We start from the raw sequence: 21983 nt of genomic DNA on the forward strand, positions 1-21983 counted from the left end.
AAATGTGTTGAGTGCGTCGTTAAATAAAACATTTCTTTCTTTCGACATGCAAAAGACGATTAATAAATCAGTGTGCTCTAGTGGTGTTGTGTGTGTATATTCAGGAGGGTTCATGGCGGCCATGGAGCAGGACGCTGCTGAGAGGGCGGAACGACGGAGACGGGCAGAGAAAGACGCTAACGAAATCAAGGAGAAGGGAAACGAAGCTTTCCATAAAGGAGACTATCTCAGAGCTTTAGAGCTTTACACAGAGGTAAATACACACAATGTGCTTTAGTGTAGTACACCACGGTAAATACAGATACGGTGAGCCTTACACTGAGGTAGATGTACAGAGAGTGAGCTTTAGTGTAGTACAGCAAGGTAAATACAGATACGGTGAGTCTTACACTGAGGTAGATGTACAGAGAGCGAGCTTTAGTGTAGTACACCAAGGTAAATACAGATACGGTGAGCCTTAAACTGAGGTAGATGTACAGAGAGCGAGCTTTAGTGTAGTACACCAAGGTAAATACAGATACGGTGAGCCTTACACTGAGGTAGATGTACAGAGAGCGAGCTTTAGTGCAGTACACCAAGGTAAATACAGATACGGTGAGCCTTACACTGAGGTAGATGTACAGAGAGTGAGCTTTAGTGCAGTACACCAAGGTAAATACAGATACGGTGAGCCTTACACTGAGGTAGATGTACGCTTGAGAGCGAGCTTTAGTGTAGTACAGCAAGGTAAATACAGATACGGTGAGTCTTACACTGAGGTAGATGTACAGAGAGCGAGCTTTAGTGTAGTACACCAAGGTGTAAATACAGATACGGTGAGCCTTACACTGAGGTAGATGTACAGAGAGCGAGGCTTTAGTGTAGTACACCAAGGTAAATACAGATACGGTGAGCCTTACACTGAGGTAGATGTACAGAGAGCGAGCTTTAGTGTAGTACACCACAGGTAAATACAGATACGGTGAGCCTTACACTGAGGTAGATGTACAGAGAGTGAGCTTTAGTGCAGTACACCAAGGTAAATACAGATACGGTGAGCCTTACACTGAGGGTAGATGTACAGAGAGTGAGCTTTAGTGCAGTACACCAAGGTAAATACAGATACGGTGAGCCTTACACTGAGGTAGATGTACAGAGAGCGAGCTTTAGTGTAGTACACCAAGGTAAATACAGATACGGTGAGCCTTACACTGAGGTAGATGTACAGAGAGTGAGCTTTAGTGCAGTACACCAAGGTAAATACAGATACGGTGAGCCTTACACTGAGGTAGATGTACAGAGAGTGAGCTTTAGTGCAGTACACCAAGGTAAATACAGATACGGTGAGCCTTACACTGAGGTAGATGTACAGAGAGCGAGCTTTAGTGCAGTACACCAAGGTAAATACAGATACGGTGAGCCTTACACTGAGGTAGATGTACAGAGAGTGAGCTTTAGTGCAGTACACCAAGGTAAATACAGATACGGTGAGCCTTACACTGAGGTAGATGTACAGAGAGTGAGCTTTAGTGCAGTACACCAAGGTAAATACAGATACGGTGAGCCTTACACTGAGGTAGCTTTACAGAGAGTGAGCTTTAGTGCAGTACACCAAGGTAAATACAGATACGGTGAGCCTTACACTGAGGTAGATGTACAGAGAGTGAGCTTTAGTGCAGTACACCAAGGTAAATTGAGATAGAGTGAGTTTTAGAGCTTTACACTAAGGTAAATACAGATAGAGTGAGTTTTAGAGCATTACATTAATGCAAATTCATATGTAGAGATCTTTACTCTGAGAGAAATACAGGTATAGTGAGTTTTAGTGGTTTACAATGAGGTAAATATTGATATGACAGGCTGTTGATATTTATGCTGAGATAAATACAGACAGATTTTGAATTTTACCAAGGCACTGACTTGACGTTGGGTCCTGGTATTATTTGTGAGTTTAAATAGCTTTAAATAGAGATAAACACACATAGTGAGCTTTACACTAATTTGAAAACGGATACAGTAAGCTCTGCATAAATCGGTGAAAAAAAATTAGAGAACATTTAGGCATTGTATTGCCATCACAGAATTCCCTCTGTGAATAATGCACAATTTGACAAATTTGTTTGTCATTCATATTACTTGTTGTTCCCAGGGTTTGACCAAACAGAAGGACAATCTTGCATTGCACACGAACCGTGCTCAAACCAACATAAAGCTGAAGAAGTTCGAAGATGCCCTCACTGACTGTGAGTGGGCGTTAAAGGTGAGATTGGTGAAGATGGTCCAACGAAACATTGCCAGAAAATATATACAGTGAAACGCCTCTAAACCAGACACGCTCGAGACCAAGTAAAAAGTCCGGTTTTACGGGAATTCCGGTTTACAGAGGGTCCGGTTTTGAGAGGTTCCACTGTAGATCTAAAATAGTACTTTGACTGATAGACCGTGTGGGATGGAGGCTACAGTCAGCTGGTCCCAGAAAGCTGCTATTTTAGTAGGAAAATGTGAATTGAAAACAGATGTACTTGGCAAGTATCAAGGGAAGTTTATTATCCTCATGGTTTATATAAGAATTGTTTCTCATTTTTTAGGAATTTATCGATGTATAAAAGTCACAAATGGTATAAAATCGCGTAGCGAAACGATTTTATACTACATTTGTGACTTTTATACATCGATAAATTCCTAAAAAAAAAAGAGAAACAATTCTTATAATTACAAACAGTACGTGATTTTATACCATTTGTGACTTTATACATCGATAAATTCCTAAAAAATGAGAAACAATTCTTATAATTACAAACAGTACCTTAAAACACTCAAAAATAATTTCTTTCGTTCTTACCGTCAACCATGTTCTGTAAATAAGCGTAGGAATACATGTATACATACTATTGGAAATTGTCCGCTAAAAATAAAAATAAGTATTGAATCAACAAAAACAGTGTATATATCTATTATAACTTCTTTTTAAAAAATGAAACAATTTCATGTGCAGATTTGTCTTGTTTTTTTCTATCGCAAAGTGACCTTGATATTAACTTTTGTTTACGTGTAGTGACTGTTGGTGTTGTGCGGTTATTTCGATCTTGGTCTTCCGTGATGACATATTTTTATGAGGTTTATGAAAGGATAACACTTGGTTTTTTAGTGACGTCAGCCAATCAGAATACAGTAAATCGTATAAATTCAGAAAATTTGTAATTATAATAAAATGTTACTTATAAATTGTTTTATTTATATGTTGTCTTTGTGGCATGTGCCATATTGAGATACATAAATGAATGGTAGCTGATTTTTTTTTCATTCTACTGATAAGTGGAAACTTTGTAACATTTATATTTTAACGTATGCTAACTCTTTTACGTATCAAGGCATATATTCACATGGGTTCTCATCCTTGTATAAAACATTATTTACTGCATGTATCTAGGTTAACCCTTTAAGTATTAAGGTATATGTTAATTTGGGTTTTTACCACTGCTTAAAACATTACTTAAGTTTTTTTAGGTTAACCCTTTTAGTTTTAAGGCATATATTCACATTGGTTCTCAGCTGTGTGAAATATTACTTAATGTTGCAGGTTAACCCTTTAAGTATCCAGGCATATATTCACTTTTAAAACATTACTTATGTTTTTAGGTTATCCCTTTTAGTTTTAAGGCATATATTTACATTGATTCTCAGCCATATTTAAAAAATATTACTTAATGTTGCAGGTTAACCCTTTAAGTATCAAGGCATATATTCACATTGATTCTTACCCTTGTTTAAAATATTACTTAATAATGTTACAGGTTAACCCTTTAAGTATCAAGGCATATATTCACATGGGTCGTTCGCACCTTGGTTTAAAGAAGTACCAGCAAGCTCGGGACGACTATCATCAAGCCATCAAGATCGATCCACGCAAAGAAAAACTCATCCAAGGTAACCTATGTTATGTTCACTCAAAATACTGTCACTCTCTTGTTCAACGCTTTTCATTGTTTTATGCAACTTACAGAGATGGTTACTTTGTATAAACATGTGGGGCGAATGTAGCCCAGTGGTAAAGTGCTTGCTTGATGCGCGGTCAGTGTGGGATCGATCCCTGTTGGTGGGCCCATTGTGCTATTTCTCACTCCAGCCAGTGCACCACGACTAGTACATGCGTGTATATCAAAGGCTGTGGTATGTACTATCCTGTCTATGGGATGGTGCATATAAAAGATCCCATGCTACTAATCGAAAAGAGTAGCCCATGAAGTGGCGACAGCGGGTTTCCTCTCAATATCTGTGTGGTCCTTAACCACATGTCTGACGTCATATAATCGTAAATCAAATGTGTTGAGTGCGTCGTTAAATAAAACATTTCTTTCTTTATTGTTAATTTATCAGCCAGAATGTCGTAACTGTTTTTAGAATACAATAATCTAAGCTTTATACCATAATCTAATTTATAGTTCTAAAAGACTTTCTCATTGATGACAATGTTATTGTTTTTAGTTGTCAGAATTTAGCTCATTGGTAGAGCACTTGTCTGAGGTGTGATAGTATGTAGGATCAATTACCCTCAGTGGAACTTTTTAAATCAGTGTCTCACAACTGCTGCTACATTAAAGGCCTCGGAATGTACTGTCTTGCCTCTGGGAAAGTATATATAAAAGATCCTTTTGTGCTTTTTTTGGTCGTAACCCAGTGGTACAGTGCTTGCTCGATGTTCGGTCGGTCTGGGAGCAATCCCCGCCGGTGGGTCCATTGGGCTATTTCTCGTTCCAGCCAGTGCACCACGACTGTGGTATGTACTACCATGTCTGTGGGATGGTGCGTATAAAAGATCCCTTGCTGCTAATTGAAAAGAGTAGCCTATGAAGTGACGACAGCGGGTTTCCACTCATTATCTGTGTGGTCTGTAACCATATGTTTGACGCCACATAAAACCATAAAATAAAACATTTCTTTCTTTCTTTTTTTTTGGTAGGAATAGTTTTATGTTGTGGAAGCAGGTGTTCTCTCACCACCAGTTGTAAAAATAACTATAGACATGATGATGTTAAATTAATTCTGCTTTCCTGTTTTTTAAAATTCTTTTTTAAAATTTGTTGATTTTATTTCTGTTTTTCTTATTATTTTCCCCACCACCAGATTACATAGCTGAGGTGGACCGGACAGAGTTGGCAGAGCATCAGGAGAAAGAGGCCCGTGCTCATTTCGAATGTGGGGACAGTGAGGCCCAGGGCATCGTCAGGCTCATAGAGAAAGTGGGAAAACCCGACCACCTCCCCATGTATTACAGTGGAGGATTCCGCGTGATCGCTAACATGCTCAACACAAGTAAGTACTACCCAATCAAATCCCATAGATGACAATAGTAACATATGTGGCTAAAACTCCTACCTGCAGCGTATCAATCGATATAAACGCCGCCAATATAAATACTACCACCCTTCACCCTTAAAGTGAATCAGAAAAAAATGGGGGTCAAGCTGCTCATTTCTGAGATAACTGGTAGGGTCTATGACTACCCTAGTTTCGCACAAAATTCGAGTACTTATTTTTTTACAGGGACCCCATACATTTTTCAAGCACAATGCTATTTGACTCTGTGGTACTAGATGAAATAAAATTGCATATATTTTTTTACCCAGATGAAACTATGTTTTTTTACAACCAACACACATTTATCACCAATCATAGGACTTGCGGTGTTCACTTCTCTATCAAAAGTTGGGTGCACCTCAAACTTTGACCTAGCCGGAAGTTATTTGGTCTAATGCTACCTACAGAGTTAGTCTGGATGTAGTAAAGGTAATGTCCACTAAAAACTGTGTGCTTTCTAAGGTTGAAACCGGCGTCATGGCAGGCCATCGGTCTACAGGCTGGTAGGTACTGGGTTCGGATCCCAGTCGAGGCATGGGATTTTTAATCCAGATACCGACTCCAAACCCTGAGTGAGTGCTCCGCAAGTCTCAATGGGTAGGTGTAAACCACTTGCACCGACCAGTGATCCATAACTGGTTCAACAAAGGCCATGGTTTGTGCTATCCTGCATGTGGGAAGCGCAAATAAAAGATCCCTTGCTGCCTGTCGTAAAAGAGTAGCCTATGTGGCGACAGCGGGTTTCCTCTCCAGATCTGTGTGGTCCTTAACCATATGTCTGACGCCATATAACCGTAAATAAAATGTGTTGAGTGCGTCGTTAAATAAAACATTTCTTTCTAAGGTTTAAACGTACAGCGTCCTGCTTCAAATAGTCATCTCTGTACGTTTGTGTGTTCTTGGTTGTTCTTATTGGTCCCCTACTGGTCCAACCAGAGGGGACTATAGGTTTCATCTCTGTCCTTCTGTCTGTCCGTTCATCTGTCCCTCTTATAGTTTTCCAGATGGGTTTTTTCACAATGCCTTGAGATACTGAAATTTTGTGCTTGGCTTTAGCATATACTGTGACAGATGAATTTTACCTTTCATTGTGATTTACCCATTTTTCCCATTTAGGGTCGAGATGTAGCCCAGTGGTAAAGTGCTCCCTTGATGCACGGTCGGTTTGGGATCAATCCCCGTCAGTGGGCCCATTGGGCTATTTCTTGCTCCAGCCAGTGCACCACGACTGGTACATCAAAGGCCGTGATATGTGCTATCCTGTCTATGGAATGGTGCATATAAAAGATCCCTTGCTTCTAATTGAAAAGAGTAGCCCATGACGTAGTGACAGCAGGTTTCCTCCCTCAATATCTGTGTGGTCCTTAACCATATGTCCGATGCCATATAACCGTAAATAAAATGTGTTGAGTGCATCGTTAAATAAATCATTAAAAATTTAATTTAAGAGGTATGATCATTTGTTGGGCCTGGTAGGGGACATGTGTTGCTTTAGCAGTACTCTCAGAATGCTTGTTTCTATAGAAGGCTAAGGCATGTGGGCACAAAGTTTCCTCTCTCGTTATCTGTGTGGTGCTCAACCGTATTTCTGACACCATGTGACCGTATTAAAGTAAAATGTGTTGATTGTTTGTAAATAAAACATTTCTTCCTTCCTGTGTGGTAGTTGCTTGTTTTCTTTATCACCAGACCAAGTGACGATAAACACTTTTACTTGTAGTTTATATTAAAATTGTTTTTGTTTTTTTGTGTGAATTTATTGATGTATAACAGTCACAAATTGTTTAAAATCATGACTTATACATCGATAAATTCATACAAAAATTACAAACAATTCTTATAATTACAAACAACACGAATTATTCAGTTAAAAATACACATAAATCCATGACCTGTTTTACGTATCAGACTCGGAATAGAAGAAAGAAGTGTTTTTTATTTAACGACGCACTCAACACATTTTATTTACGGTTATATGGTGTCAGACATATGGTTAAGGACCACACAGATTTTGAGAGGAAACCCGCTGTCGCCACTACATGGGCTACTCTTCCGATTGGCAGCAAGGGATCTTTTATTTGCGCTTCCCACAGGCAGGATAGCACAAACCATGGCCTTTGTTGAACCAGCTATGGATCACTGGTCGGTGCAAGTGGTTTACACCTACCCATTGAGCCTTGTGGAGCACTCACTCAGGGTTTGGAGTCGGTATCTGGATTAAAAATCCCATGCCTCGACTGGGATCCGAACCCAGTACCTACCAGCCTGTAGACCAATGGCCTAACCACGACGCCACCGAGACCGGAAAGATTGTCATTATTGTCTTCTAAGATGATATTAAGTAATCAGTCCTTTCCTTTTCGCTCCAGCCAGTGCACCACGACTGGTACATAAAAGGCTGTGGTATGTGCTATCCTGTCTATGGAATGGTGCATATAAAAGATCCCTTGCTGCTAATCAAAAAGAGTAGCCCATGAAGTTTCCTCCCTCAATATCTGTGTGATCCTTAACTATATGTCTGACGCCATATAACCGTAAATAAAATGTGTTGAGTGCGTCGTTCAATAAAACATTTCCTTCCTTCCTTTCCTTGGTATAATTTATGACCACATTGACTGTTGTTAATCTTTCTTTTAAAGGCATACTGTCACAGATTTAAGGACCTTATTTCTCTAAAAATGGATAATAAATAAAAATTACATTAATTGTTGAAAACCAAATCTAGCTATCGCATCACCTTAACTGAACCATAATGGAGTGAAATCCATGTTAACTCTCTTGACAATTTTAGTTTTTGAATTATGGACCATTGCCATAATTCAATTATTTTTACAAAGTATCATTAATAAATGGAGTATGGTGGTTATGAAGATGGTTGAATAAAGTTATGAAGATGGTTGAATAAAGTACATTTAGGGACAAATCAATTTATTTTTTTTCTGGTAATACTTTGTCAGACCATTAAATAGGTCAGTTGTCTGTGACAATATGCCTTTAAAGTGTGTTTGTTGATGATAGTATTTAAATATTTATATTTTATTCTTTGATTCAGCTGATGACAAGACATTATTCCGAACACACGGAGGTCTGGCTATGTCATCAACACACCCAGTATTATTACGGTAGGTAATAACTTAGTATATTGTACGTCAACGTTCATTCTTCATACAGATGGTTTCTTCTCTCAGTATCTGTGTGGTCCTTAACCATATGTCCGATGCCATATAACCGTAAATAAAATGTGCTGAATGTGTCATTAAATAAAACATTTCCTTCCTTCATACAGGTGTTTATTTAATTTAGAAATAAACTCCCAATCTGAGCTCCTAATTTTAAAATATTGTTTACTACTGCAAAGCACAAACATAGCTAGTTATCTGGGCCCTGTTTTACAAAGTGATCTTAGCACTAAGATCACCTTAAGACCATAAGGTAGCTATACGCTTAAGGTGACGTTAACACTAAGATTGCTTCATATAAAATGTGGCCCCGGGGTGTCCAATTCAAGGGTTCATGGTCTGTTGTTAGTGATAGAGAAATTGGTGTCATGACCGTACATCTTTCCACAAAGCTTTTTATCCCCCCCTTAGCACCAGTTGGATTAATAAAAATAATTAATAATGTCTTCTACAACATTAAACAGACATAGCTTTATTTTATTTTCATACTGTAACCTGACTTGTCAGTCTTTTTCCTCTAAAACAATGGGGGTGGGACATAGCCCAGTGGTAAAGCGTCCGCTCGATGCGCAGTCGGTCTGGGATCGATCCCCGTCGGTGGACCCATTAGGCTATTTCTCGCTCCAGCCAGTGCACCACGACTGGTATATCAAAGGCCGTAGTATGTGTTGTCAGGTCTGTGGGATGGTGCATATAAAAGATCCCTTTCTGCTGATCAAAAGAGAGTAGCCCATGAAGTGGCGACAGCGGGTTTCCTCTCTCAGTATCTGTGTGGTCCTTAACCATACGTCTGACACCATATAACCGTAAATAAAATGTGTTGAGTGTGTTATTAAATAAAATATTTCCTTACTTACAAACATTTTGGCTGTTAGCCAAATTGAAATTTCAATTTAGCTACATATTTGCTGATCAAGTTCACCAGATTGCTAATACTTTTTTGGGGGTCTACCTTAGAGCCTACATATGTGTGTTTGATTTCATAAATATGGGAACAATCCAGAAATGGGAAAACACTTGACAGTGACTCCTGGGAGCAGTCGACCTTTGCTTTTCTACTTGATCTGACCTCAAACAATTGCATATTCCCCTAGGGATAGTAGTCAGGTTTGGAACAGGAAGCAGAGGACTCATTTTAGCAGTCCCGTTGGCTGTTGGGATGTTTGGAGCAGTCTACTATTTTTGGGGGAATATTTTTATCATTGTTTGAGGCCAGGTTAAGTATTCTTAAAACACTTCTAAGTTTTCTCCATTTGACTACCTTGTGCAGGGCTTGTAGATTATGGTAGCCCCACTCCCATGGCTAGTGATATTCAATGTTGGGCTAGTCAATAACTACTACTGCCATGCCAGACAGGGCTTCTAGATTATGGTAGCCCCACTCCCATGGCTAGTGATATTCAATGTCGGGCTAGTAAATAACTACCATCGCCATGCCAGACAGGGCTTCTAGATTATGGTAGCCCCACTCCCGTGGCTAGTGATATTCAATGTCGGGCTAGTAAATAACTACCATCGCCATGCCAGACAGGGCTTCTAGATTATGGTAGCCCCACTCCCATGGCTAGTGATATTCAATGTTGGGCTAGTAAATAACTACTATTGCCATGCCAGACAGGGCTTCTAGATTATGGTAGCCCCACTCCCGTGGCTAGTGATATTCAATGTTGGGCTAGTAAATAACTACTATTGCTATGCCAGACAGGGCTTCTAGATTATGGTAGCCCCACTCCCATGGCTAGTGATATTCAATGTTGGGCTAGTAAATAACTACTATTGCCATGCCAGACAGGGCTTCTAGATTATGGTAGCCCCACTCCCATGGCTAGTGATATTCAATGTCGGGCTAGTAAATAACTACCATCGCCATGCCAGACAGGGCTTCTAGATTATGGTAGCCCCACTCCCGTGGCTAGTGATATTCAATGTTGGGCTAGTAAATAACTACTATTGCCATGCCAGACAGGGCTTCTAGATTATGGTAGCCCCACTCCCGTGGCTAGTGATATTCAATGTTGGGCTAGTAAATAACTACTAGTGCTATGCCAGACAGGGCTTCTAGATTATGGTAGCCCCACTCCCATGGCTAGTGATATTCAATGTTGGGTTAGTAAATAACTACTATTGCCATGCCAGACAGGGCTTCTAGATTATGGTAGCCCCACTCCCATGGCTAGTGATATTCAATGTTGGGCTAGTAAATAACTACTAGTGCTTCTAGATTATGCCCCACTCCCCAGTGATTCATGTTGGGCTAAATAACTACTATTGCCATGCCAGACAGGGCTTCTACATTATGGTAGCCCCACTCCCATGGCTAGTGATATTCAATGTTGGGCTAGTAAATAACTACTATTGCCATGCCAGACAGGGCTTCTAGATTATGGTAGCCCCACTCCCATGGCTAGTGATATTCAATGTTGGGCTAGTAAATAACTACTATTGCCATGCCAGACAGGGCTTCTAGATTATGGTAGCCCCACTCCCATGGCTAGTGATATTCAATGTTGGGCTAGTAAATAACTACTATTGCCATGCCAGACAGGGCTTCTAGATTATGGTAGCCCCACTCCCATGGCTAGTGATATTCAGTGCTGGGCTAGTAAATAACTACTATTGCCATGCCCGACAGGGCTTCTAGATTATGGTAGCCCCACTCCCATGGCTAGTGATATTCAATGTTGGGCTAATAAATAACTACTATTGCCATGCCAGACAGGGCTTCTAGATTATGGTAGCCCCACTCCCATGGCTAGTGATATTCAATGTTGGGCTAGTCAATAACTACTACTGCCATGCCAGACAGGGCTTCTACATTATGGTAGTCCCACTCCATGGCTAGTGATTTTCAATGTTGGGCTAGTAAATAACTACTATTGCCATGCCAAGTAAATAACTACTATTGCCATGCCAGACAGGGCTTCTAGATTATGGTAGTCCCACTCCATGGCTAGTGATATTCAATGTTGGGCTAGTAAATAACTACTATTGCCATGCCAGACAGGGCTTCTAGATTATGGTAGCCCCACTCCCATGGCTAGTGATATTCAATGTTGGGCTAATAAATAACTACTAGTGCTATGCCAGATGGCTAGTGAATTTTTTTTATCAAATGTTTCATATTTTGTACCGGTAAATATGAATATCCTGCCTCCACTCCAACCCCCCAATATTAATTATTTTTAAGCTCTATCTCCCTCTTTAGGTGACATATCTGATTATTAGTAATATTTTAGTAAAATTGTATTAACTTAAAGTAAAGTAGGGCTAGTGAAATTTTAATCGTCACGAGTACATTTTTTAAATCACTGATCCAATGGCTAGTGGATTTTATAAAAATTCTAGAAGCTCTGTTGTGCAGAGATGTGATTTTGGTATTGCTAATAGTCCTAGTTATTGTTTGTCTTGTTTCCCCAGATGTTTAACTGCTTCAATAAAAGCTTTGTCTCAGGACGAGAGAGACGTACTGTGTGCTGCGTTCGACATGTTCACTGCAGCCTGCACAAACAACGGTGAGTGAATCTTTCATCTTCAATACAGTAAGAGGCGGGGCATCTTTTATCTTCAATACAGTGAGGGGTGGGGCATCTTTCATCTTCAATACAGTGAGGGGCGGGACATCTTTCATCTTCAATACAGTGAGGGCGGGACATCTTTCATCTTCAATACAGTGAGGGGCGGGACATCTTTCATCTTCAATACAGTGAGGGCGGTACATAACTTTCATCTTCAATACAGTGAGGGGGGGGGGACATCTTTCATCTTCAATACAGTGAGGGGGGGGGACATCTTTCATCTTCAATACAGTGGGGGGGGGGACATCTTTCATCTTCAATACAGTGAGGGGTGGGACATCTTTCATCTTCAATACAGTGAGGGGGGGGGACATCTTTCATCTTCAATACAGTCGGGGGGGGGGACATCTTTCATCTTCAATACAGTGAGGGGTGGGACATCTTTCATCTTCAATACAGTGAGGGGTGGGACATCTTTCATCTTCAATACAGTGGGGGGGGGGACATCTTCATCTTCAATACAGTGAGGGGGGGGACATCTTTCACCTTCAATACAGTGAGGGGGGGGACATCTTTCATCTTCAATACAGTGACGGGGGGGGGACATCTTTCATCTTCAATACAGTGAGGGGCGGGACATCTTTCATCTTCAATACAGTGAGGGGCGGGACATCTTTCATCTTCAATACAGTGAGGGGCGGGACATCTTTCATCTTCAATACAGTGAGGGGTGGGACATCTTTCATCTTCAATACAGTGAGGGGCGGGACATCTTTCATCTTCAATACAGTGAGGGGCGGGACATCTTTCATCTTCAATATGGACAGCACAATGAATCCCTTCAGAGCCCAAGAGATTTTGTGATCTACATGTCTTCAGGATGTATTCTAAGCAATAAGATATACTGCGGAGTGTGAATAAATCATCATTTGATGTGTACCTTAATAAAATGATTTGTGTACCTTGTCATTTTCCTTTTCATAACGTATCCACTTCTCCTTTGGGTCAATTTCGCGAATCCACGCGTTTACTGTTGGCAAATTAACAACCATTTTGATCCATGTTTTGCACAAGTGACGTCAGCACAAAAGTTATTTTTAGAACACAGAAAGTCAACTACCGATATTAATTCGAATACACATGACGTCATTGAAATTTCGATTGAATACTGAATGTGACATTCTAACATTGAATTATTCAAGCCGAACTTTGCCAACTGAAAGAGTGAAAAAAACACGATGGTAATTTTGCTACAACTGCGATAATGATTAGATTATTTGGTTCGCAGTAACATCGATCCATAGTGCGAAATTGGTTCGCACGTGAGCTAGAATGAGTAGCAAACTGTGATGCGAACCCCAACAAATTATTCCCTGATCCTTCATCTTCAGTACAGTGAGGGGCGGGACATCTTTCATCTTCAATACATTGGGGGAGGGTGGGACATCTTTCATCTTCAATACAGTGAGGGGCGGGACATCTTTCATCTTCAATACAGTGAGGGGCGGGACATCTTTCATCTTCAATACAGGGAGGGGCGGGACATCTTTCATCTTCAGTACAGTGAGGGGCGGGACATCTTTCATTTTCAGTACAGTGAGGGGCGGGGCATCTTTCATCTGCAGTACAGTGATGGGTGGGGCATCTTTCATCTTCAGTACAGTGAGGGGTGGGACATCTTTCATCTTCAATACAGTGAGGGGCGGGACATCTTTCATCTTCAATACAGTGAGGGGCGGGACATCTTTCATCTTCAGTACAGTGAGGGGCGGGACATCTTTCATCTTCAGTACAGTGAGGGGCGGGACATCTTTCATTTTCAGTACAGTGAGGGGCGGGGCATCTTTCATCTGCAGTACAGTGATGGGTGGGGCATCTTTCATCTTCAGTACAGTGAGGGGAGGGGCATCGTTCATCTTCAGTACAGTGAGGGGCGGGACATCTTTCATCTTCAGTACAGTGAGGGGCGGGGCATCTTTCATTTTCAGTACAGTGGGGGGCGGTAGTAAAGCGCTCGCCTGATGTGCGGTCGATTTAGAATCGATCCCCATCAGTGGACCCATTGGCTGTTTTTTTATCTCTAGTCATTGCACTACGACTGGTATATCAAAGCCTGTCATATGTGCTATTCTGTCTGTGGGATGGTGCATATAAAAGATCCCTTGTTGCTTAAGGAGGAGTGGGATGCAGCCCTGTGGTAAAGGGATCACTTGATGTGTGGTTGGTTTAGGATCAATCCCCGTCATTGGGCACACTGGACTGTTTCTCGCTTTTGCCATGACTGATATATCAAAGGCCATGGTATGTGCCATCCTGTCTGTGGGATGGAGTATATAAAAGATTCCTTGCTACTATGGAAAAATGTAACAGGTTTCCTCTTCAAGACTATATGTAAAAATTACCAAATGTTTGAGATCCAATAGCCGATGATTAATAAATCAGTGTGCTCTAGTTGTGTCGTTAAACAAAATAAACTTTAACTAAGCACCAAACCTGGACTCATATTTTCCTAGCAATCTTATGGTGTGTGCTGTTGTGATTTTAAGAATTCGTAGTGCTAAGATAGCTTCAAAAATCCTTAGCAGATGTCTTGTCCGTGTTGGAGCTTGTGAAATAAGTTTTAAGTTTGTTTTTGAATGTGTTGTTTACAGAGTCGAACCAGCAGCACATGTTTGACGACGATGATCTGGCTGACAGACTCCTCGCCATTCTCGAGGCGAAGCTGAAGACTCCGGGCCGCGTGTTGCAGACGTCGTTTGTCAACCTCCTCCACACAGTCTCCATATCGGACATCGGCCGCATCACCATCGTGGCAAAGTTCGACATCTCCAGGTATGTCTCCAAAAGGAAGAGATAATTTTCTTGATGACTCCTTAGCAAATTTTAAGATCCGACTGTTTGGTGTCTAACTTGGTTAGCACTTTGTCGAGACAGGGGTGGGGGTGGGGGGGGGGGGAGAAAGAGAAGTCAGCTGCTGGTTACCATTTTACTTTATTGTTGTGTTGGTTTGGGGGTGTGGGGGGCGTGACCTAGCCCAGTGTAAAGCACTCACTTGATGCGCAGTCAGTCTGGGATCGATCCCTGTCGGTGGGCTATTTCTTGTTCCAGCCAGGGGCATGGCGTAGCCCAGTGGTAAAGAGCTCACTTGATGCGCAGTCAGTCTGGGATCGATCCCTGTCGGTGGGCTATTTCTTGTTCCAGTCAGGGGCATGGCGTAGCCCAGTGGTAAAGAGCTCACTTGATGCGCAGTCAGTCTGGGATCGATCCCTGTCGGTGGGCTATTTCTTGTTCCAGTCAGGGGCATGGCGTAGCCCAGTGGTAAAGAGCTCACCTGATGCGCAGTCAGTCTGGGATCGATCCCTGTCGGTGGGCTATTTCTTGTTCCAGCCAGGGGCATGGCGTAGCCCAGTGGTAAAGAGCTCACTTGATGCGCAGTCAGTCTGGGATCGATCCCTGTCGGTGGGCTATTTCTTGTTCCAGTCAGGGGCATGGCGTACCCAGTGGTAAAGAGCTCACTTGATGCGCAGTCAGTCTGGGATCGATCCGTGTCGGTGGGCTATTTCTTGTTCCAGCCAGGGGCATGGCGTAGCCCAGTGGTAAAGAGCTCACTTGATGCACAGTCAGTCTGGGATCGATCCGTGTCGGTGGGCTATTTCTTGTTCCAGCCAGGGGCATGACGTAGCCCAGTGGTAAAGAGCTCACTTGATGCACAGTCGTCTGGGATCGATCCCTGTCGGTGGGCTATTTCTTGTTCCAGCCAGGGGCATGGCGTAGCCCAGTGGTCCAAAAGAGCTCACTTGATGCGCAGTCAGTCTGGGATCGATCCCTGTCGGTGGGCTATTTCTTGTTCCAGCCAGGGGCATGGCGTAGCCCAGTGGTAAAGAGCTCACTTGATGCGCAGTCAGTCTGGGATCGATCCCTGTCGTGTGGGCTATTTCTTGTTCCAGTCAGGGGCATGGCGTAGCCCAGTGGTAAAGAGCTCACTTGATGCACAGTCAGTCTGGGATCGATCCCTGTCGGTGGGCTATTTCTTGTTCCAGCCAGGGGCATGGCGTAGCCCAGTGGTAAAGAGCTCACTTGATGCGCAGTCAGTCTGGGATCGATCCCTGTCGGTGGGCTATTTCTTGTTCCAGTCAGGGGCATGGCGTAGCCCAGTGGTAAAGAGCTCACTTGATGCACAGTCAGTCTGGGATCGATCCCTGTCGGTGGGCTATTTCTTGTTCCAGTCAGGGGCATGGCATAGCCCAGTGGTAAAGAGCTCACTTGATGCACAGTCAGTCTGGGATCGATCCCTGTCGGTGGGCTATTTCTTGTTCCAGCCAGGGGCATGGCGTAGCCCAGTGGTAAAGAGCTCACTTGATGCGCAGTCAGTCTGGGATCGATCCCTGTCGGTGGGCTATTTCTTGTTCCAGCCAGGGGCATGGCGTAGCCCAGTGGTAAAGAGCTCACTTGATGCGCAGTCAGTCTGGGATCGATCCCTGTCGGTGGGCTATTTCTTGTTCCAGCCAGGGGCATGGCGTAGCCCAGTGGTAAAGAGCTCACTTGATGCACAGTCAGTCTGGGATCGATCCCTGTCGGTGGGCTATTTCTTGTTCCAGCCAGGGGCATGGCGTAGCCCAGTGGTAAAGCACTCACTTGATACGCAGTCAGTCTGGGATCGATCCCTGTCGGTGGGCCTATTGTTCTATTTCTCGTTCCAGCCAGTGCACCACTACTGGTATATCAAAGGCTGTGGTATGTGCTATCCTGTCTGTGGGATGGTGTATATAAAAGATCCCTTGCTGCTAATCGAAAATATCTGTGTGGTCCTTAAATACATGTCCGACGCCATATAACTGTAAATAAAATCTGTTGAGTGCGTCGTTAAATAAAACATTTCATTCCTTTCGAATGGAAGAGATCATTTGTTGATGACTCCTTAGCAAATTTTAAGATCCAGCTGTTTGTGGTGTCTAACTTGGTTAGCACTTTGTTGAGACATGGGGTGGTGGGTGGAGTGGGGGGGGAGAAAGAGAAAGATAGAAGTCAGCTGATTGTTACCATTTTACTTTATTGTTGTGTTGGTGTGTCAGAGGGCCGTGATGTAGCCCAGTGGTAAAGCACTCACTTGATGCACAGTCAGTCTGGGATCGATCCCTGTCGATGGACCTATTGGGCGATTTCTTGTTCCAGCCAGTGCACCACGACTGGTACAAATGTATATCAAAGGCCGTGGTATGTGCTTTTATGTCTGTGCATATAATAGATCCCTTGGAACCAATGGAAAAATGTAGTGGGTTTTCTCTCTTAAGACTATGTCAAAATTATCAAATGTTTGAATAGCCAATGATTAATAAATCAGTCAATGTGCTCCAGTGGTGACGTTAAACAAAACAGACTAATTCTGTTCTTCTGTTGTGTACTGTATTGACCCTTTCACTTGCTGAAGCCATATAACCATAAATAGAATGTGTTGAGTGCATCGTTAAATTAAACATTTTCTTCCTTTTTACAGACTGCTCTCCGCTCTCTTCCTGCTGATGAGGTGTCCTTCATCGTCATTGGCACTGATGTCGGCCGCTCTCCTCAACAACATCGCTCTCGAGAAGAGGTCTGTTATTGCTGTCACAGTTTATTGGCTGCCCTGGTCGTCTGAGATATATTTAGTGTTTTCCCTATAGAGATTATTATACGAGCTTGCGTGTCGTACTGATTTTACGAAACGAATGTCAGGATGTTTGTATTGTCCAAGCGAGAGTGAGGGTAATGCATAAATCCTGACATGAGTTTCGTAAACTCAGTACGACACACACACAAGTGTAATAATTTCTTTATTATCCATATTATTATTGTTATTTGTTATGAATAACAAGGACCATCTCAAAATGTTTCAAACACAACTAGAAGGAAATGACGTCATATTCCATATGCAAAGTCTGAGCTAGGACTGGATAAAACAACATCATGTTATGATGTCGCTTCCCAAAATTATGTCATCACACTTGTTATTACATGTGTGCTTCGTATGATTATTATTGACTCGGTTATGTTGAACCATGTGGATAATAAAGCTTGTTTTAGCATGGTGCAACATCATGCTTCAGTAGTCTAGCGCCATCTTGCCTAAATCGGTTAGTTCTAAAATTGCCTTTATTAAACACTCAAAACATTTATTATTAATTAATAAAATATGCCTGTTATATATGTTGCCATTCATTTATTAAAGTAAGTACATTAAATACATTTATTTTTGTTTCAATTAATTTTTAACAAAAGTGTTCTGAAAATGGTAAAAATACCTCAAAAGTGTTGACCGCACATGGTATTGTCTTATATTAACAGTGTTTGTTTGTGTTGACAGGTTTAAATCTCACTTGAGGGATCATGTGGACGACCGACTGCTGCCAGCATTTAAATCTTTAGCTGTAAGTTATCATAGTGTTTATGTTTAATACAGTCCATTGTAGCCATTGGGGAGGGTTAGAATGGGATGGGGGACCTATACATTTAAATCTTTAGCTGTAAGTTGTCATAGTGTTTATGTTTAATACAGTCCAGTGTAGCTGTTGGGGAGGGATGGAATGGGATTGGGGACCTATACATTTAAATCTTTAGCTGTAAGTTGTCATAGTGTTTACGTTTATGTTTAATACAGTCCAGTGTAGCTGTTGGGGAGGGATGGAATGGGATTGGGGACCTATACATTTAAATCTTTAGCTGTAAGTTGTCATAGTGTTTACGTTTATGTTTAATACAGTCCAGTGTAGCTGTTGGGGAGGGATGGAATGGGATGGGGGACCTATACATTTAAATCTTTAGCTGTAAGTTGTCATAGTGTTTATGTTTAATACAGTCCAGTGTAGCTGTTGGGGAGGGATGGAATGGGATTGGGGACCTACACATTTAAATCTTTAGCTGTAAGTTGTCATAGTGTTTACGTTTATGTTTAATACAGTCCAGTGTAGCCATTGGGGAGGGAGGGGATGGGATTGGGGACCTATACATTTAAATCTTTAGCTGTAAGTTGTCATAGTGTTTACGTTTATGTTTAATACAGTCCAGTGTAGCTGTTGGGGAGGGATGGAATGGGATTGGGGACCTATACATTTAAATCTTTAGCTGTAAGTTGTCATAACGTTTATGTTTAATACAGTCCAGTGTAGTCATTGGGGAGAGAGGGAATGGGATTGGGGACCTACACATTTAAATCTTTAGCTGTAAGTTGTCATAGTGTTTACGTTTATGTTTAATACAGTCCAGTGTAGCCATTGGGGAGGGAGGGAATGGGATTGGGGACCTATACATTTAAATCTTTAGCTGTAAGTTGTCATAGTGTTTATGTTTGTTTGATACAGTTCGTTGTAGCTGTTGGGGAGGGAGGGAGGGAATGGGATGGGGGACCTATACATTTAAATCTTTAGCTGTAAGTTGTCATAGTGTTTATGTTTAATACAGTCCAGTGTAGCCGTTGGGGAGGGAGGGAATGGGATTGGGGACCTACACATTTAAATCTTTAGCTGTAAGTTGTCATAGTGTTTACGTTTATGTTTAATACAGTCCAGTGTAGCTGTTGGGGAGGGATGGAATGGGATTGGGGACCTACACATTTAAATCTTTAGCTGTAAGTTGTCATAGTGTTTACGTTTATGTTTAATACAGTCCAGTGTAGCTGTTGGGGAGGGATGGAATGGGATTGGGGACCTACACATTTAAATCTTTAGCTGTAAGTTGTCATAGTGTTTACGTTTATGTTTAATACAGTCCAGTGTAGCTGTTGGGGAGGGATGGAATGGGATTGGGGACCTACACATTTAAATCTTTAGCTGTAAGTTGTCATAGTGTTTACGTTTATGTTTAATACAGTCCATTGTAGCCATTGGGGAGGGATAGAATGGGATTGGGGGTCTATACATTTAAATCTTTAGCTGTAAGTTGTCATAGTGTTTACGTTTATGTTTAATACAGTCCAGTGTAGCTGTTGGGGAGGGATGGAATGGGATTGGGGACCTATACATTTAAATCTTTAGCTGTAAGTTGTCATAGTGTTTACGTTTATGTTTAATACAGTCCAGTGTAGCCATTGGGGAGGGAGGGGATGGGATTGGGGACCTATACATTTAAATCTTTAGCTGTAAGTTGTCATAGTGTTTATGTTTGTTTGATACAGTTCGTTGTAGCTGTTGGGGAGGGAGGGAATGGGATGGGGGACCTATACATTTAAATCTTTAGCTGTAAGTTGTCATAGTGTTTATGTTTAATACAGTCCAGTGTAGCCGTTGGGGAGGGATGGAATGGGATGGGGGGTCTATACATTTAAATCTTTAGCTGTAAGTTGTTATAGTGTTTACGTTTATGTTTGATACAGTTAAGTGTAGCTGTTGGGGAGGGAGGGAATGGGATGGGGGGGTCTATACATTTAAGTCTTTAGCTGTAAGTTATTGTCATAGTGTTTACATTTATGTTTAACACAGTTCAGTGTAGCCGTTGGGGAGGGATGAAATGGAATGGGGGGGTCTGTACATTTAAATCTTTAGCTGTAAGTTGTCATAGTGTTTTCTTTGAATACAGTTCTGTGTAGCCGTTGGGGAGGGCAGGAATGTGATGGGGGACCTACACATTTAAATCTTTAGCTGTAAGTTGTCATAGTGTTTATGTTTAATTTAGTCCAGTGTAGCCATTGGGGAGGGAGGGAATGGGATTGGGGACCTACACATTTAAATCTTTAGCTGTAAATATTGTTAATGTTTAATACAGTTCGGTGTAGCCATTGGGGAGGGAGGGAATGGGATTGGGGACCTACACATTTAAATCTTTAGCTGTAAATATTGTTAATGTTTAATACAGTCCAGTGTAGCCGTTGGGGAGGGAAGGAATGGGATTGGGGACCTACACATTTAAATCTTTAGCTGTAAGTTGTCCTAGTGTTTATGTTTACATTTAATACAGTCCAGTGTAGCTGTTGGGGAGGTATGGGATGGGATGGGGGGTTTATACATTTAAGTGTTTAGGTGTAAGTTGTCATAGTGTTTACATTTAATACAGTTTGGTGTAGCCGTTGGGGAGGGAGGGAATGGGATGGGGGACCTATACATTTAAATCTTTAGCTGTAAGTTGTCCTAGTGTTTATGTTTACATTTAATACAGTCCAGTGTAGCCATTGGGGAGGGATGGAATGGGATGGGGGACCTATACATTTAAATCTTTAGCTGTAAGTTGAGCTGTAAGTTGTCATAGTGTTTATGTTTAATACAGTCCAGTGTAGCCGTTGAGGAGGGATGGAATGGGATGGGGGACCTATACATTTAAATTTTAGCTGTAAGTTGTCCTAGTGTTTACGTTTATGTTTAATACAGTCAAGTGTAGCCATTGGGGAGGGGTGAAATGGGATGGGGGACCTATACATTTAAATCTTAGAGGTACATTGTTGTTGTAGCATTTTCATTTGCTTAATTTTGGTGTACCCATTGGGGAGGAATGAAGTAATGTGAGGAACTTATGGGTTGCTAGTTGTCTTGGCACTTGGGTCATGTATACATTAATTAATTTAAAATGGCAGAAAATAAAAATGTAGTTTAAAATAAAACTTTAAAAATGTCCCTGCAAAAAGGTAAATCACATTTTCTTTTTTTAGAACTAACATTAATTGAAATGATGTAAAACAGAAAACTGAATTCATATGTAAAGATTATTGAGGACACCAGTGGTAACTAAAAGTACTGCAGTGTATTTCAAAGAAAGAAAAACAAATTTCCTGTGACATTTAAGTTAGATTTCAATAAAATTACACTGGTATACATTTTAATTTTAGAAATCACAATTGATTGTGGGTAAATTTCAATAGTGAAGCCCTGAAACTGTTTAGTTGGGTGGGTTTTTTTTTTTGGGGGGGGGGGGGGGTTGTGGGTGGATTAAGTACTAGCATGTCAGGCTAATATGTTAGCATTGTCACAAGGTTATTTCTTGCACTGTGTTT

At 41.5% G+C, this 21983-nt stretch overlaps 1 protein-coding gene across 1 annotated transcript in view; it reads left to right on the forward strand.

Annotated features, from left to right (window-relative positions):
* LOC121386678 (tetratricopeptide repeat protein 12-like) overlaps positions 1 to 21983 on the forward strand; it is a 42551-nt gene that overhangs the window by 4899 nt on the left and 15669 nt on the right. The window contains exons 4-12 of the mRNA XM_041517666.1: positions 105 to 253; positions 2129 to 2239; positions 3774 to 3906; positions 5104 to 5292; positions 8390 to 8459; positions 11934 to 12028; positions 14683 to 14863; positions 17526 to 17621; positions 18372 to 18435. Of these exons, the coding sequence (XP_041373600.1) occupies positions 105 to 253; positions 2129 to 2239; positions 3774 to 3906; positions 5104 to 5292; positions 8390 to 8459; positions 11934 to 12028; positions 14683 to 14863; positions 17526 to 17621; positions 18372 to 18435 (1088 nt within the window). The remainder of the gene's footprint in view (positions 1 to 104; positions 254 to 2128; positions 2240 to 3773; positions 3907 to 5103; positions 5293 to 8389; positions 8460 to 11933; positions 12029 to 14682; positions 14864 to 17525; positions 17622 to 18371; positions 18436 to 21983) is intronic.

Source organism: Gigantopelta aegis, chromosome 12 (assembly GCF_016097555.1).
Source record: "Gigantopelta aegis isolate Gae_Host chromosome 12, Gae_host_genome, whole genome shotgun sequence".
NCBI classification, from domain to species: Eukaryota; Metazoa; Mollusca; class Gastropoda; order Neomphalida; family Peltospiridae; genus Gigantopelta; species Gigantopelta aegis.